This window comes from Erithacus rubecula (genome assembly GCF_903797595.1).
Source record: "Erithacus rubecula genome assembly, chromosome: 8".
Classification (NCBI taxonomy): Eukaryota; Metazoa; Chordata; class Aves; order Passeriformes; family Muscicapidae; genus Erithacus; species Erithacus rubecula.
In genome coordinates this window covers 3241526-3257449 of record NC_136659.1, presented here as the reverse complement: position 1 = coordinate 3257449, position 15924 = coordinate 3241526, and the positions used below count along the sequence as shown (strand labels likewise).

Here is a 15924-nt window from a genome sequence, read left to right as displayed (position 1 = left end):
AGAGGAGAGGAGAGGAGAGGAGAGGAGAGGAGAGGAGAGGAGAGGAGAGGAGAGGAGAGGAGAGGAGAGGAGAGGAGAGGAGAGGAGAGGAGAGGAGAGGAGAGGAGAGGAGAGGAGAGGAGAGGAGAGGAGAGGAGAGGAGAGGAGAGGAGAGGAGAGGAGAGGAGAGGAGAGGAGAGGAGAGGAGAGGAGAGGAGAGGAGAGGAGAGGAGAGGAGAGGAGAGGAGAGGAGAGGAGAGGAGAGGAGAGGAGAGGAGAGGAGAGGAGAGGAGAGGAGAGGAGAGAGGATCATGACAAATCATGACAGAACAGTTTGGGTTGGAAGGGACCTTAAAGATCATCCAGTTCCATCCCCTGCCGTGGGCAGGGATGCAGTAGCAATGTGACACATTTAGCTTTGACTGAAAGCAGGCAGGCAACCCACATGTTAGGGGTGACATTTCTCTTCTTTTAGTGTCTCCAATTCAGACACATATTTGTGCCCCTCATGTCATTCTGCCTCTAGCATTTCACAAGACCTCTCCAAATTTTTCTCGAAAAAATTGCCTGCTGAGAAACAAATAAAGGCAAGAGAATTTATTCTGAGTTTGGCAATCACTTCATGGTCTAGGGAGGAAGGATGCAAAGTAAGAGTCAGGGAAGGGATCTGTCTCAGAGGCACTGGGGCAATGCTGTCTTCAGAACAAGCATTTCTGTGGCTTCTGGGGCAGACAGAAACCAACAGCATAACTTCTTCCACTGGCAGCTTTTCCTCTTCCAAGGTCAGCTACGATTGTGTTTGCTTTGCTCTTGGTGGCAGTTTTGGCTATTGCTGCCATATGTACAAGGGACCATCTGGAAATGTGTTCCCAGCTTTAGCAAGTGCTAGCAGGGAGTTGTGTTCACTGGGCCCATGTTTGCTTGCTGGCTGCAGCAGCTCCATGTTGAGCACACTTGGGCTCCCCCTTGAACCCCAAAAATGCAGGCTCTGGACCCAACCCTGTGTCAGGGCATGCACAAAGACTTTGAGCCTCCCCAGGAATTCCCACCCTCTATTACTTGCAGGGTTTGGAGTAGTTCTGGCTTTTGGGGTGTTTGTTTTCCCATCTTTTTTTACTTCCCGTGGCTGTTGAGCTCAGCTTTTGTTTTATGTGTTCAGGAGTACAGGAGTGTGTTTCATTTTCCAGATTAGAAAATGCTCAGAGGTATAATCAGGTCCTTCCACAGTATTTAATTATCCGTAATTAAAGGCATCTACACAAAGCAGCAGATTTTCAAAGACTATTCCTGTGTTACATTGCTAATGAATTAAGTAATTAATTGGCATTGAAAAAATACAATAGGCAACATCAATCTTTTAAAGTAAAGCATTTTTTAGGGGTTTTATAAAATCATTAACTCATATCAGGTCAGTAGCTGTTCTAATGTCTAAATCCCCCTTCTGGCTTTAAAAAAATTTTCTAAGGCACAAAATGAGCACAGGAAAAACAAGACAGGGCATACTAGCTGAAGAGTGTGGGAACACTCAGAAAAGGGGAATTTTTGGAAGTCATTGTCCATCACTTTGCAGCCCTGTCCCACAGTTCCTTCCCTCTGCCAATAAGGTGTGAACCAATTCCCATTACACTCAAGAGGGCAGTTTGCAGCCTCAAACCTTCCTGTTGCTGCAAATCAAATACAGTTTTCTGCTGGGCTTAGTTTGAATAACCTGCATCCTCCCATGAGTCCCTACTGCCTCTGTGCCTCAGTTTACCCAGAGGACTTCCCTGTCCCAGGGGAATGTGGGAGGATAACAGGTTGTGAGCTGTTCAGATCCTATGGTGCCACTGAGAACCAAGGATGAGCAAGAATTTCATCCAGGATTTAAGTAATAAAAGCAGACTGCAGAGAAGGGTAACAAAGCAGTTGGGCAGTTTGGGCAGGAGGGATGCAGAACCACTTATGAGCACCATAATTTTTCCAGAGCCTTTCATCATTCCCAGCTGTTAGCTCACAGAAATACTGTCCTGTCCCAGTATCACACTTGCCAGAGTGTGAAGACCCACATGCACTGTGGTTATGCCTTTGGGGTGACACCCAGAGTTATGAGCAAAGGAAAGGACTTCCCTTTTTCAATCTAATTCATTAAATTCAACTGTTCCCATGCAAAACCAGCACCACTCATTTTATTTCTATCACCAGCCAGACTCTTTGCATAGCACCATCTGAAAACATCCTGGAAATGTCACAGATACTCTTAAATTCAGGTAGTGGAAGAACATGGGGAGAGCAAAACCTAGGACAAAAAGCAGCTGCTGGAGAAATCAGGACAGGTCCCAGCAGAAGGGTTTAGGGCTCTGGTTATTCCAGCAGCACCAACCTCTGCTCATCTCTATTGTCCATCACACTGAAGTGTGCTTGTCCTTGCAGTGCTTTGGTCTCCCCATGAGTGTCCTCAAGATCCATCCACCCATCCTGCCCTGTCCTTTCCATTCCCTCCTCCTCCTGTTTCCTCAGGAGATGCAGATTTTGGCACAGCAGTGCCATGTCCTCTCTGCCTCCTGTCTCAGGCTTAATGGTTGGGGTGGGGTCAGGGAAGATGTTTTCCTGATTTTCCTTATCTGTGCCACAGGCAGGTAATTAAACTCCCCACATAAACTAAGAAATACTGTTTCTGCCTTTGTGGTTATTCCAATTCTACAGGTAATCAATCATTTGTATGGATTTGCATAGAAATGGGAGCTTTGCCACTGCAGCCCATCCTAAATTTATAGGGATGAAAACAGGCAGAGCCAGAGGCTGATACTACTAAACAACCCTCAGAAGATCCATCCTTTGACTGGAAGGGAAACCTGTGCTGACTGATTTTAACTTTTAGCTTTAAATTCTCCTTTCATGTGGGTCTTACCTGCCTATAGCCATCATTTCTGTGTCCATCATCATGGAGGCCAGGAGGCTGGGAATAGTGGTGGAGACTGGGAGATAGGAGCAGTGGTAAAGGCAGCAGGAGATGGGTTCTGCTCAAAGTCAGCAGCAGAAAACCCAACAGCTCAAACACAAGCCAAGAGCAGGAAGAAATGCTTTCCACAGGAGCTCCTCTAGAGGAACAACTCAGACAAATGTGTAGCAATCCTGGCTCTTCACCACATTTTTTTGCTCCTGTTTGATACAAAATGAGCCCAGTCACAGTTTCCATTTCATTTATGACCGATCTGAAAAAATCCCCTCACCCCATAAAACATCTCACAGCTGTAGTGACCAAGTTAGATTCAATTCTGGCTTTATATTGAGTTGACATGAAGCCAGCTCTCTTCCATACATCATCTGTGATTGCAGTTAAGCATGAAATACTGTTTTAATTCTTACACCAAATGTGGGAATTTTTTTTTCTCAAGAAAAAAAGACATAAAAATGTTAAAGTGGGCCATAAAAATCATTATATTTTCACATGAAGAGCAACCAAGAGGCGAATAAGTTGGCTAAAAGCTCACCCACTGAAAAAGTCCTGCTTGTTATTCTCTCATTGTTAGCCTTTGCCTTTGGGTGGAGACACCTGGAAAGGGACCACAGGACTGGTGCTTTGGCTACAGGGGCTACATCCAGCCAAGTCCTTGGATGAGTTTGCATCTCTGCAAATTCCAATTCCTTTCTTGGGAAATGCTGGCTACAAGGGCATACTCCAGACCAAGCCTGTCCCATGGCACACATTGTTCTGTGGCTGCTCCTGCCACCTGAGCCAGGGGTTTTTAAATTTTTTTTCTTCACTTAAAGGTTTAGTCTTTGGAAGGTCCAACTTTTCTTCCCTTTGGCTGTTGATTTTACTGGTAGCATAGTTAGCTGATGCAGTAGTTTAATGGTACTTCTATTAATTGATTCCTTTAATCTATTTCATACCAGCTCAAAAAAACCCACCTCACCTTACACTATGTTGAACCATGAAAAAAAGAAATGTGCCTCCAGTGCTGTTGGAATTAATTTTGGGAAGTATCTATTTAGACAACTTTTTGAAAGCTTGTTGCTTACCTGAAAGGTTAAAATTACCTCAGAGTAGCTTTCATTGCCCACAATTACAATCTACCTGTATTTAAAAAAGAAAAAAAATCTATGGTATTCTCCCAAATCTTTATGCTGCCTGCAGAAGATTTTGAAGAGCTAATCCTGTTTGTTTGCTCAGGTAATTGTTGAAACACATATTTCTCCTTTAATAGATGGTTACTGCTGGCTTTGAGGTGTTACAGTTTTCCTTCTCCAACCCAGTAAAACCTGGATCACAAAACCTGCTTTGGATGCACAGTTCCTGCCCATGCAGTGCTGGGCCCTTTGCCTTTGCAGTTTTTTTTACCATACACTAAACTTTTCAAGGTACCAAGGTATTTGCACACATAGATCCTTTTAAAATGAAGAGGAATTTGGTATGTAAATCCCATAGGAGACTTTGAAAAATGCCAGCCAGCATTTTACACTAAAAGGAGGGGGGAAAGCCCTGGATTTACTGAATCACTGAAGCACTGGGAGTTGCTCTCCTGCTGTCTGGGAGCTGATCCATGTGCTGGCTCCTCCAGCCAGGTGAAACCTCCTCAGTTTCACTTCAGGGCTGCCCCTGTTCAGGTGTATGAGTCAGCAGAGTGAACAGAGGGTTATCAATTTGATAACTCTTAATTTGCACTGCAGCAATGCCTAAACCTGGTGGCCAGCAGTCCCTAACCCACAGCTGGGTTAGGAACCCAGGGAGCTCAAAGTGCACTTGGACCTGCTCCCAGCTTTGATTTTGATGCACTTGGGATCAGAAACAGAGGGGCTGGGTGCACAGCCTGGGGAAAATGTCCATATGGGGAGGCAGATACCATCACCTAAAGCAGTGGGAAATGTACTGCTGGCATTCTTCTCTTTGGTGTGCCCAGATCATGAGCTTTGCTCCCATCTCCATGCTGCCTTCCCCCAGGGAGCTGTGCCAAAGGTCTGATCCAGAGCTCTGCTGCCCTGGCATGGGAAGGGTGGGTTGGACACGACCATCCCAAAGCCATCAGACACTGGAAGCTGTCCCTGGAAGTGTCCAAGGTCAGGTTGGATGGGGCTTGGAGCAGCCTGGTGCAGCAGAAGGTGTCCCTGCCCATGGTAGAGGGTGGAGGTGGATGAGCTTTAATATCCTTTCCAACCCACACCATTCTGGGATTCCATGCTCAGTCTTGGGCTTAGTCCCCTGCTGTCCAGCTCATCCCACAAGCACAGCAGATGAAGAGTGGAGTGGGGCTGCCCCATTTTCAGCTGGTGCACTTTTGCTGAGGCAGGGACACTGTTTCCATCTGTCTTGGTGAGGGATGGTGTCCAGGCTGTCCTGGAGCTGGGATCAGCGGGGACGTCACCGCTCCCAAACAAACGGCTTTTAAATTGCACCCATAGATCTTCCTGCACCAAAACCTCCCTGCTCCACTGTTTGCTGATGCCTGAAGTCCCCTCTCCACATCAAATTAAGGAACTGTGCTATCAATAAGGAGGAGTAATGCTGTGTATTCCCTTCTGGATGTCTCCCTGTCCCTCATTTGTTTGCTGCTGCTGATTAAGATGGATAACGAGCCATCAGTATTTTTCTAACTACAGTGCAAAGCAGCGAGGCCTAAATCAGTCTCTGTCACTGGGTGCCAGCTCACAATTTAGGGAACTCAGGTGAGGCCCCTGCATTCCTTATCATGGCAGCAAATACTTGGGATTGTCTGAGCAAAGCCTGGATTATGTGACCCTCTTGGTGTGGGGCCACCAGGAGGTCCCTGTCCTGCCGTGCTGGCTGGGAGGTGCTTCTGTGTTATATTTTATTTATTGTGTGGCTGCATAGCTGGCAAAAGTCAGTGGAACAGCTCCCATTGTCCTGAACTGAGCTTTTCAACTCCTCCTCACCTTCTTAATGATGGAGGGCTGGCTCAGAGTGAGCAGCTGGGATTTAATTTGGACCAGGATACTGCAGATATATATACATTTTAATGCAGAGATTAAATAACTTTTAGGCATCTTCAGGCACCCAGTAATGTGAATTATGGCTGGAAAAATCTCTCCTGTAAATAGGCAGTACTTGAGAAGGGCTGTTAACATTGTCTTGTGAGCAGTGAAAAATGCAGGAAGGATGGAAAAGAGTTGCAGATAAGCTTCAGAGGAGAGTAATTCTTTGGGGCAGTGGTGCACACAATTGAAAGCTCATTGATGTCTAGGAGGTACCACCAGATGATTCCAGGAGCTGTTAGCCAGAGCCAGCAGAGTTTATCCACAAATGAAAAGAGAAAAGGCTCTGATTTTGCAACATTTTACAGAACAGAGTGAAACATTTAGTGGAGGTGCCATCTCTCCCTGGGTGGCAGAGGAAGACTGAACCTTTCATGTTGGGGTCACCTCAAGGAGGAGACACTTGTTACACAGCTGGGAGCCACAGAGTGACAGGAAGACTTCCTTTTGGTATTTTAAAATACCAACAATCCAAATAGGGGAAGAGAGCAATTCCTGAGCTTTTGAATGGCAGGGGGTTGGAAGGGTGCTGGAGCCCCACTGGAGGGAGGTTTAACTTGTGGCACTCAGGCTGGCATGGGTTGACCCAGTTCTCAGTGCCTCCTGAAAAGGGAGCAGCATACAGATTGCACTGGGGGGTAGATGCCACATTGGTGCAGTGTCTGCATCCCAGGAGAGCTCACTGCTGCCTGGGAGCGTGAGCAGGCTGGGAAGCAGCTTCCAGACCTGATGGGGATCAGGATGGGGACACTGACCTGAAGCAGTCCCATTCCCAGCCCTGCAGGAGTCTCTGGCAGGTTGGCTGATGATGGGCTTTGGAGTCCAGGTATTCTGAGTCCTGCCACCACTGAGAAGTGGCAGACAGGGATAAGATCTGGGCATTACTGGGGTGTGAACTCTGCCCCACATCCTGGGATCATGGCAGCCCCATTCCAATGCTCAGCTGTGCTCAGAGCCAGATCTCCAGCTCTGGCCTCCTTCTAACAAACACAAGAAAGCTCCAGGGGTGTTTTCTTTGGGTGAGGTTTCCAGCTGTCCCTGCAGAGCATCACCAAATTGAATTTTCAGCAAGGCAAAGCTCAGCATCACCGGCTGATTTCCTGATGTCTCACCTCCGGCTTCACCCGCCGCCTCCTCCTTCCCCCAGAGAGAGGGGGGCTGGCACTCCATACCAGGCAGGGAAAACAAGACTTCTTCCCTCCCCAGCTCCTTAATTAAAGCCACAAATTGAGCTCTTTCCTTGCAATCTGAAGTGATCACATAAATAGCATTGGCAGAGCTAAATGAACATTTGAAAAGATCCTGCAGGATCAGCAGAGAGGAGCAGTGTTAACCTCCAGAAACGGAGGCCATCATTAAAAACAATCTGTGTGCTGGTTTTCCTTCCCTTTTGGACACAGAGCTCAGCCCAGACATGGAAAAAGCCCCAAGATGCAGGCACAGGCAATGTCTTGCCTTTGTGACAGGGCCTGGGGATTCTGCTGTGGCTTTCCTCTTTTTCTGCTGGGGATCCATGAGCATCCTTGTATGGATTCCAGGTGTCATCCTCATTTGGTCACTGCTTTGCAAGAGCAGCAGATGCCAGTGCTGGAGACTGCATGGCTTGTGGTGTGGGATGGTCATGGTGAAGCCTGGGAGAGGCCTGTTCTGTGGAGGTATGAAGAGGAAAATCTGCCTTCCCACTGGGAAGACACTTGGCCATGGTCAGTGGAAACACCTTCCCCAGGCCAGAGCACACTGCCAGCACCAAACCCTCATGCCCAGTTGTGTTCATAGTGGAGCTCCAAAAGCAAAGTCATCGAGCCTCATTCAGCTGAGCCAGCATCCAGTGGGTTGTTTCAGGATGTATCCATTCCTAAATGCTGTGAGGAAACACCACAGTTTTCCACTTATCCCTTGCAACTTCAATTGTGGGGCACACCACTTGGGAGCCTGAGGGATGGCTGCTGAATTGAGCTGCTATTTAGCAGCTGTCTTAACTAGGCAGATAAGTCTAGCCATCAGCACCTCTCCCCCTGATGGAATCCATTGACTGAATAACTAAATTCTCCTGGAGTCAGCTTTAATATTTCCTAAAGGGATGGGGAGGCTCTCAAAGAAGTGGCAGGAGACATATTTTACTGAGGGGAAACTACCACTCTGGCTGGAATCAGAGGTTGCACAATGAGAAGTTCTGGTGGAGATGATGAGCTTTGTCTGGGCAAGATGCTATTCAGGGCACATCTGAATATCACAGTTGGCCTGAAGTGATCCGTGCTTGCTGTTTGATTAACATTTGATTTCCTTTTATTGCTTCTCTGCACACACAAAGCTAAATTCAGAGCTGCTGAAAGCCAGGGGCAGAGCTGCTGAGCTCAGTAAAACCCATCTGAGGAGTCACAGGGAGCTGGGGGATGCTACTGTTCAGCACCCAGTGGCTCCAAGGCATCAGCTCACAGTGCTGGAGAGAGCCTGGCCCCTGAATTCCTTCTGGAGCACAGGTGCACTGGAGCAGGGTCACCACCCAAATAGCTGATCTTCAGCAGATGGTTGCAGAATTTTCCATCATTCTCCCCAAACAACAAACCAAATATGATTTTTTTTACATCTCTCCCATCAAACCAGCATCTGAATGTCCCTAATACATCTCCATAAAAATCTTCACAGCTGTTCTAGCAAGCAGCCTGGAGTGCTGCAGCCTTTTATGAGTATTAACTATGTTAAGCAAAGCAAATCTCACTATTACACTGTCTATGGGAGCAGCAAACTTCTCCCATCAGTCTCCCTGAGCAAGGAAAAAGGGTGATTAGTGTCCTGTTATCCTCACAGTCGTGGTTTAAGATGCTTTTACCAAGAGCAGGACGACAGCCCTTGCCCAAAGCAGCTTCTTGTTCCTGCTGCTATTATCATAAGTAACCTGATGTGCTTGACATGTCATCAAATATTTCTGAGCAGCCTCTTCCTTTGAATAATAATTAAAAACCCCATACTGCTATTCTGTGTCATCCTTTGAGGTTTGTTTTGGCACTGATTTGGCAGGCTGTGGTCTCATCCAGTTCCTCCAAGCAGCCATGGTGGGGAAAGCTCAGGCCAGTCCTCAGCAGCTCTAAAAAAAAATATTAGAGGATTTAAAAGAGTCTGTTGAACTCTACTGCAGGGAAAAAAAAAAAATAGGGCTTGATTTCTTGCTGTGGGCTCTGGCTTTAGGGGCTGCAGCCATGCAGATCCCCAGGTGCTGGAGGCAATCTCCAGCAGTAGCTGCCAGCCCTATCAATCCCAAAGTTTCTGGAAAACTCCCTGGTGACTTGTGCCACGGCACAGAAAATGCACGTGGCTGGAGCATGCTTTCACCTCAATTCCAGCAGTGCAGGGTCCCTCTCTGAGTGCCTCTTTCTTGTGCCTTCACCACGAGTGCCATGCTTGCTGTATCCCAATTTGGACAAACAGAATCCAGTTTTCCAGTGTGAAGGAGGGAGAAATTTAAATGGGGGGAAAGAAAAAAAAAGCAGAGGGGGAGAGGCTGGCTGATAGTGATTGTGCTAGAAAACTGGATTTCAGGCAATGGGAATTTAAGTTGAATGATCACAAATGCAGTGTGGAAATTTTGCCTTCCATTAATAATCCATGTTTCTGTAGGGGTGGGGATAGTGGGAGAGAGGATGCAATAAAGCTCTGTCCAGCTCACTGAGGTGAGCAAAAGAAACCATTTCATTCAGGCAGTGAAGAGGGGGCTATTTGGGGAGAGTGCTGGGAAAGAAAAGGCCGAGAGCAGTGGCAGTACTGGCCCAAATTAAAAGTGCTAGAGTCTGTCAGGAAAGAGGCAGATGTCAGTAAAGCCCCGGGCCATGTTTTCCTCCATTTTGCTAAAAGCCAGGAAGAAAGAAAACAAGCCCAATTGCTGTGCTTTTCCCTCAGCTCAGCCTCTGACTACAGCTCCTCCCTTGGGTGTGATCCTGTGATCCCAGGGATGCTGGGTGCTGCTCCAGTGAGGGCTGGTGGGGCAGTCCCTGTGATTTATCCAACACAGCTCTCATGTTCCCCATTTGCCTTACCCAGCCCCTCTGGGGTGGGCACAGTATCCCAAAGATTTCCTGTTAGACACAGAGATGCTTGCCAGGTCCTTCCAGGCCCAACAGAGGGGCAGATCATTAGTGTTTAATTACAGATTTGTAGAGTTGCCCCACATCCTTGGCCAGGGCAGGGATGTTGCTGTGCTGCTGTCCCCATAATAAGGGACAGAGGCACAGACGATGTTTTCAGCACATCCCCCTCATCCATCTCCTCTTTTCTTCAGTATTCTGCTCCTCCCTGTCCTGGGGCATTAATAAGGGCTATTTACTGATTATTTTATTTCCATATGATCCCCTTTGGAAACTCAGGAGGGAGGAGAGACCTAGGGCTGCTAGGAGGAAGGGCAGCCAAGGAATGGACAGATAAGCAGGATGAAGGAAAAATAAGCTTTTGCCCAGTTGGCAGCACCCCATCAGTCATTCCCAAAGCCATCACCCTTAACTGACTATAATCCCTGCACCACTGGGGTGCCAATGTCCTGTGAGAGAGGTGTTGGGTCCCCAAAGCCTGTCTGGGAGGCAAAAAAAACCTGCTGGCTCCATCACTGCCAGCTTGCCGCCAGTTCCCAGCCCCCTGTCAATCCAAAGTTGTGTCTGGAGATGGGTGTGTGTGTTGAGGCAGCACTGGCCTCTCAAACGAGGTGCTTAACAGGTAGGGCAACAAGAGGGAAGGTGATCTACCCCCTTTCTCACCACCCTTAATCTCCAGAGACAGATATCAATTTGGGAAATCTTCAGGTCATGACTTCTTTAACCTCACATTGAAAGGAAAAACACAGATGTTGTGTGTGCATATGTAGAGTTTGGTAGCTCTGTTCATGCTCTTGGCTGGCAGCTCCTGGATTTAATGTTCTTTGTAATGGCAGACGTTGGAGGGGCTCTTGGGAGCTTGTCCAGCTCAAAGCCCAGCTCACAGCAGCTTGAAAACATCCCCACTCACAGGGCTCCTGCACTGCCAGCAGCCCTGTGTCACCTGTGCTCTGGCTCAGCAAGGGCTGATGTCCTGTTCAACAAAGGGTCCTGAGGAGCACCTGTCCTGGTTTGAAGGACAGGTGTCTGCCAATAAAGGCAGAAGCTTCTCTTTGAAATGGAGAATGTAAACCCCCTCCCTCCAAATTATTATAATTTTGAAATTAAGGGGCTCTCAGGCAAAGATATGGGAATTAGGAATAACAGTTCTTTAATAGGAAAATTAAAATAGAAATGCAGTATTACAAAGAACAATCCCAAACACTGACAGAGTCAGAATCCAAGCTGACACCTGTCAGTCAGTCAGGGTGTTGGCAGCAGCCCCATTCAATGGTGGCTGCATCCTCCTGCAGTGGCAGATGTGGTTCAGCTGGAGCAGTGCTCCTGGAGAAGGTGCAGTTTCCTCTGAAGGTCCAGGGATGATGTGGGAAGGTCTGGCTTTCCTCTGGAATCCAGTGGAAAGAAGGTTCCTTGCTGTTCCAAATCTCAGTTTTTATCTGGGTAGGAAAGGCTTGGCTGCTCCCCTGGCTGGAGCATCTCCCAGTGGGATGATGTAATTTTATCAGTCACACAGTGGCACTGAATGGGCCAGCAGCAGATGATATCTTCCTGGAGGGAGGATGGGCTGTGGAAAGATAAAGATGATTGCCCCAGCTGGTTTAAAGCTGGCCCATTAGCAGATAATATGTGCCAGGAGATCAGGGTCACTGCCCCACCCAGCTCAGCAGATGGGGACAGAACACACATTGCTGGACACATCAACCCAACACAGCACCTTACTGAACTCAGGGCACTCATAAATAGCTCTCTGAGACTGTGAAATGTGGGACCCTGGCACTGGGCTGGCTACAGCTCAGCCTGTTTCCAGCGTCATAAGGAACCCTGTTTCCCCGCCTTAAGCCTAAGTCTTAAGGAACAACTTGCCCATAATTTCGTGTCTCTACACACTCTCCCCTTTAGAATGCACCTCATGCACTGGAGGCATAGATTAAAACTGGTGGCCAGTCAAGGGGTGACATTTCAGAGCAGCACATGAGCCACAAAACACTTTTCAAATGTCTTTATGCTTCCCCAATGCCACCAGTGTGACTTCATTGAATTTTTTGTGTGTGCTGCTGCTCTGGTGTTGATTCCTGGTGCTAAGCACTGAAGGGGAAGAGGAGAGAGCTCGCAGAGGGACAGATGGGTAGTGGGGCTTTTATGATGAAGAGGAAAGGGTTTTAAGATCCCTTCCAACCCAACCATTCTGTGACTGGGAAATAAATCCTTGCTGACTTGCTGCTCAGATTTGATATCATATAATAAGAAAAAAAAATAGCCAAAGCAATAATAACCAGATTAAAGGAATCACCCTTGAGGAAAAATACCTGGATTTTATCAGAAATCTTATTTGAGAGGTGATGTAATACATAATTTTTGGTTACTAGCTCCAAGCTGGTGGGGGTCTGTGAGGTTACCTGGTGTTGGCTGCCCTAGGGGATGGATTGGCTCTGTCCCCACAGCTCCCTGCAGCCTGTAGGCTGGAGCAATGAAGGCTGGGCTGTGTCCTCATGCTTATCCTCATGGTCTTAACCATCCTGAAGCCAAAACTTAAAGAGGCACTAAATTAGAGGTCAACCAAGTAGAAAAAGCTGAGTGCCAGTGCCATTTGTTCTAGGGGTTGGGTGCAGAAACAGAGGGTGAAGTTTCAAGTCCTTTTTTTTTCCCTTTAGTGCCTGAGGGCATCCATAAAATGAGAGAAGGATTGCTGTGGGCCCAAGGCTCGGCATTGATCAGGGTGGGAGCGTTGCTGCAGGTTTGGGTGGCATGGCCAGAGCAGGGCAAGGGGCTGGTGCTGGGTCCCTGCCTGTCCCAGGCTGAGAGCAGAGCTGCTGCCCCCAGCCCAAACACAGAGTGTTAATCCTGTTACTCCCCTGTGTTTCCACAGGTCCCAACTGCTTTGCGGGCACCACGATAATCCCCGCGGGCATCGAGGTGAAGGTGGACGACTGCAACATCTGCCACTGCCACAACGGGGACTGGTGGAAGCCAGCACAGTGCTCCAAGAGGGAGTGCCAGGGCAAGCAGGCTCTGTAGCAGCTCCCCTGGCAGCAGCTCATGATGAGGGTGAGGATGGTGATGATGATGGTGACGAAGGAACGGCTCCGGTGCTGCCCGTGCGTCCAACCTCCCGCCAGCTGCAGCAGGGTCACCAGCAAGGAGGGTGCCACAGGACAGAGATCAGTACTGCAGGGAGGGCCCCCTGCAGCTCCTGTCCCACTGCACACACTCTGTGCCTGCTCTGCTCTGGGAATCACCAGTGCTCGGGCTGGGGGCACAGGAGGAGAGCAGCCCATGCACGTTCCCAGCCTGGCGATGCCTCCCATCGATACGCTGCTCTCACTCTCTGCAGTGTGATCAGGGGGTTTTTCACATTTATTTATTGGAAGGGTTTTTTGCTATTGTGATGATTTTTTTTTTTTAAGTCTCTTCCTAAGATGGGATCATCGGGACAATACAGCTGTGAGTGGAGCAATAGATGGAGAATTTTTATTGTGTCTGTAAGCGCAGGTGGCACTAAGGACAGGAGGGAGGTAGAAATCCAAAGGGATGGGGGAGCTAAAAAAAGACCCAAGTGGAATGTAACCTGCAGCAGGACTGAGGTAGATGCACAGGTATAGACCGGACAGCCGAGACACAAAGCTGTATCTGTGTTGCACTTTCTCCACTGAGTGGGGACAATAAAGTCAAAGACACCTACACAGTCAGTGTGACCTTGATGGGAGCAGAGCCCCCAGCAGCTGCACGGGCAGGCTGGGGCAGACAAACAGGTGCCCCATGAAAGCAGCATCTTACCTGGCTTCTCTGTGTGTGGTTCCTGGCTGGGGCAGCAGTGGTGAGCAGAGGGAAGAGGGCCCCACGTGTTCCTGGTTCCTGGGCTGAGTGTGTGCTCTCCTGCCTTGTTCCATCCCCATCTCTCACTGGAGCCAAGGGCAGTGTTTCATTGCCTTCAGTGACAGCAGGCCACAATTCAAACATGGGATCACCCCTCTCTGGAGGTTTCCAGGAATGTCCCATGGCTGTGGCAGCCCTAAACTGGCTCAGCTGGCAGGTAAGACCCTTTGTTACAGTGGGAGGGAGCTGCCCTGGCTCTCCCTGGAGTATCTGGGCTCCTGTGGGGGCTCTCTCTTTAAGCAGCTGCTTTCTGTGCCTGCCTGCCAGGAGCAGAGGTCCCCATTTCCAGCACTGGTGCCTCCTGCTTTCTCGGGCTGCAGCTTCCAGGTGACACTGTAAAAGAACAGCCACCAAGGTCATCTCCCTGCCCTGCCAGCCCAGGGGCCTTTCCCATCACTGCCCACGTTTGGTTCCCTGCTCTTTGGTCAATGCCTTGGGGGTGGTGGTGCTTCTTTTGTTCAGAGTTCAGACTCCAGCCCAGCTCCTGCTCTCAACAGTGATGGCAGCAAATCCTCCCCACAGCATCCTCACCAGGCAGATCAGCACATCAGGCTCAGTTTATACACACTACTGCCATGGTACCTTCATTTCTTCCCCATTTTGGTGTTTTCCTGGAGGCAGGACTGGGAGGAGCACTTAGCACAGCATCCTGTGACTGAGCACTGGCTGCCTGCAGGCTGAGCTGGTACCATTTGAGACATCATCACCACATTTCTTTGTAAGCTGCTGCCTGTCAATGACTATCCAGTTTCAAAACTTTCAAACAATAGTGTGCCTGAAACTAGTGAGAAAAAAAAATCTGTACAAATGGGAGGGAGGGGTCCTAGAAACAATATTTGATGTGTAAAAGACTATATTATTAAAAAATTATTTTGTTAAATATAAAGTGTGCAAACCAGCAAAAACCCCCAAATTATACATTTGTGGTGTATTTTACTCTGCTGATCACCAGAGCCTCAAGCTCCCAATTCCCCATCTCATCCCTTGCTCCAGTTGCTGTCTCTTCACAGTGTTGGTGAGTGCAGCTGGGGTGGGAAGAGCAGGTCTGGAGCCTGGAAGTAGCCATGGGAATCCCATGGATGGATGGGTTGCTCAGGGAGTAACTCAATGAACCAGTTTTGCTTTGCCAATCCAGGATTCCTGTTTGTGGAGCTGCCATGGACCAACACAGCTCCCAGCCTCTTGCTTTAACCTCCATCTGCTTTTTTACCACTTTTACTGGTGCCATTTTATATTTGATGCCATTTCCTGAACATGGAAATTTGCTTTCAGTTCACAAACTCCTTTTGGTACCTCCAGATGCATCATTATTTACACTGATTAGTAGTTACTCTAATTAATTACAGCTTAATTACTGTAGTTAATGTTTGTACAGTGCTTGGAACAAGTACAGCACTATACGTGCCACATATTATTATTTTCTTTGTTATTAATTAAGCACCATCTCCATTCCATGCTGTGCTACTTCATTATTTCCAAGGAGGCACAGTAGCACCCTTCTTCCCACCCAGGAGTACTTTTCTCCCAGCTGCCAGGGGGATGCTGCAGTGCTGGATTGGAATGGGAAGAGCAGGAGGATTGCTGAGGAACATGGGAATGATCAGGATTTTGTCCTTCACTCTTTCACTGTGAAAAACAAAAAGAGAGAAGAAGCAGATGGAGGGGGATTGACCCCTAGGACCCTGCACAGGGAGCTGGAGCCTGCTCTGGGTCAGATGAGGGAAATTCCTGCAGATCCCATCATGGATGTGTCTGCAAGGTCTCTGTGGCTCAGACTGTAGAAGGGGATCTGACTCCCCCAAATCCAGCAGTGTCAGACACAGTCCCACAGTTGAAATCCCATCAATACACTACAGAATTTTATCCTCATCCCAATCTCCTTCCTTTTCTTTTTTTTTTTTTTTTTTTTTTTTTTTTTTATTTTTATTTTTAATGTTGTAGTTGATTTCTCTCTTTAATTAATCACAACTCTGGGCCAGCCAGACCCATTAACTACTCTTCTCATTTAGACCTTTCAGAGATG

General features: G+C 48.1%; 1 protein-coding gene across 3 annotated transcripts in view; it reads left to right on the top strand.

Annotated features, from left to right (window-relative positions):
- VWC2L (von Willebrand factor C domain containing 2 like) overlaps positions 1–14806 on the top strand; it is a 43544-nt gene extending 28738 nt beyond the window's left edge. For 2 of the 3 annotated variants that reach the window (XM_079310620.1, XM_079310619.1), the window contains one exon: positions 12895–14716. In XM_079310620.1, coding sequence (XP_079166746.1) covers positions 12895–13043 — 149 coding nt within the window. In that variant the 3' untranslated portion in view covers positions 13044–14716. Of the gene's footprint in view, positions 1–12894 lie in introns of all 3 variants that reach the window. The other variant, XM_079310618.1, reaches the window with a different exon arrangement.
- Positions 14807–15924: the final 1118 nt, after the last annotated feature.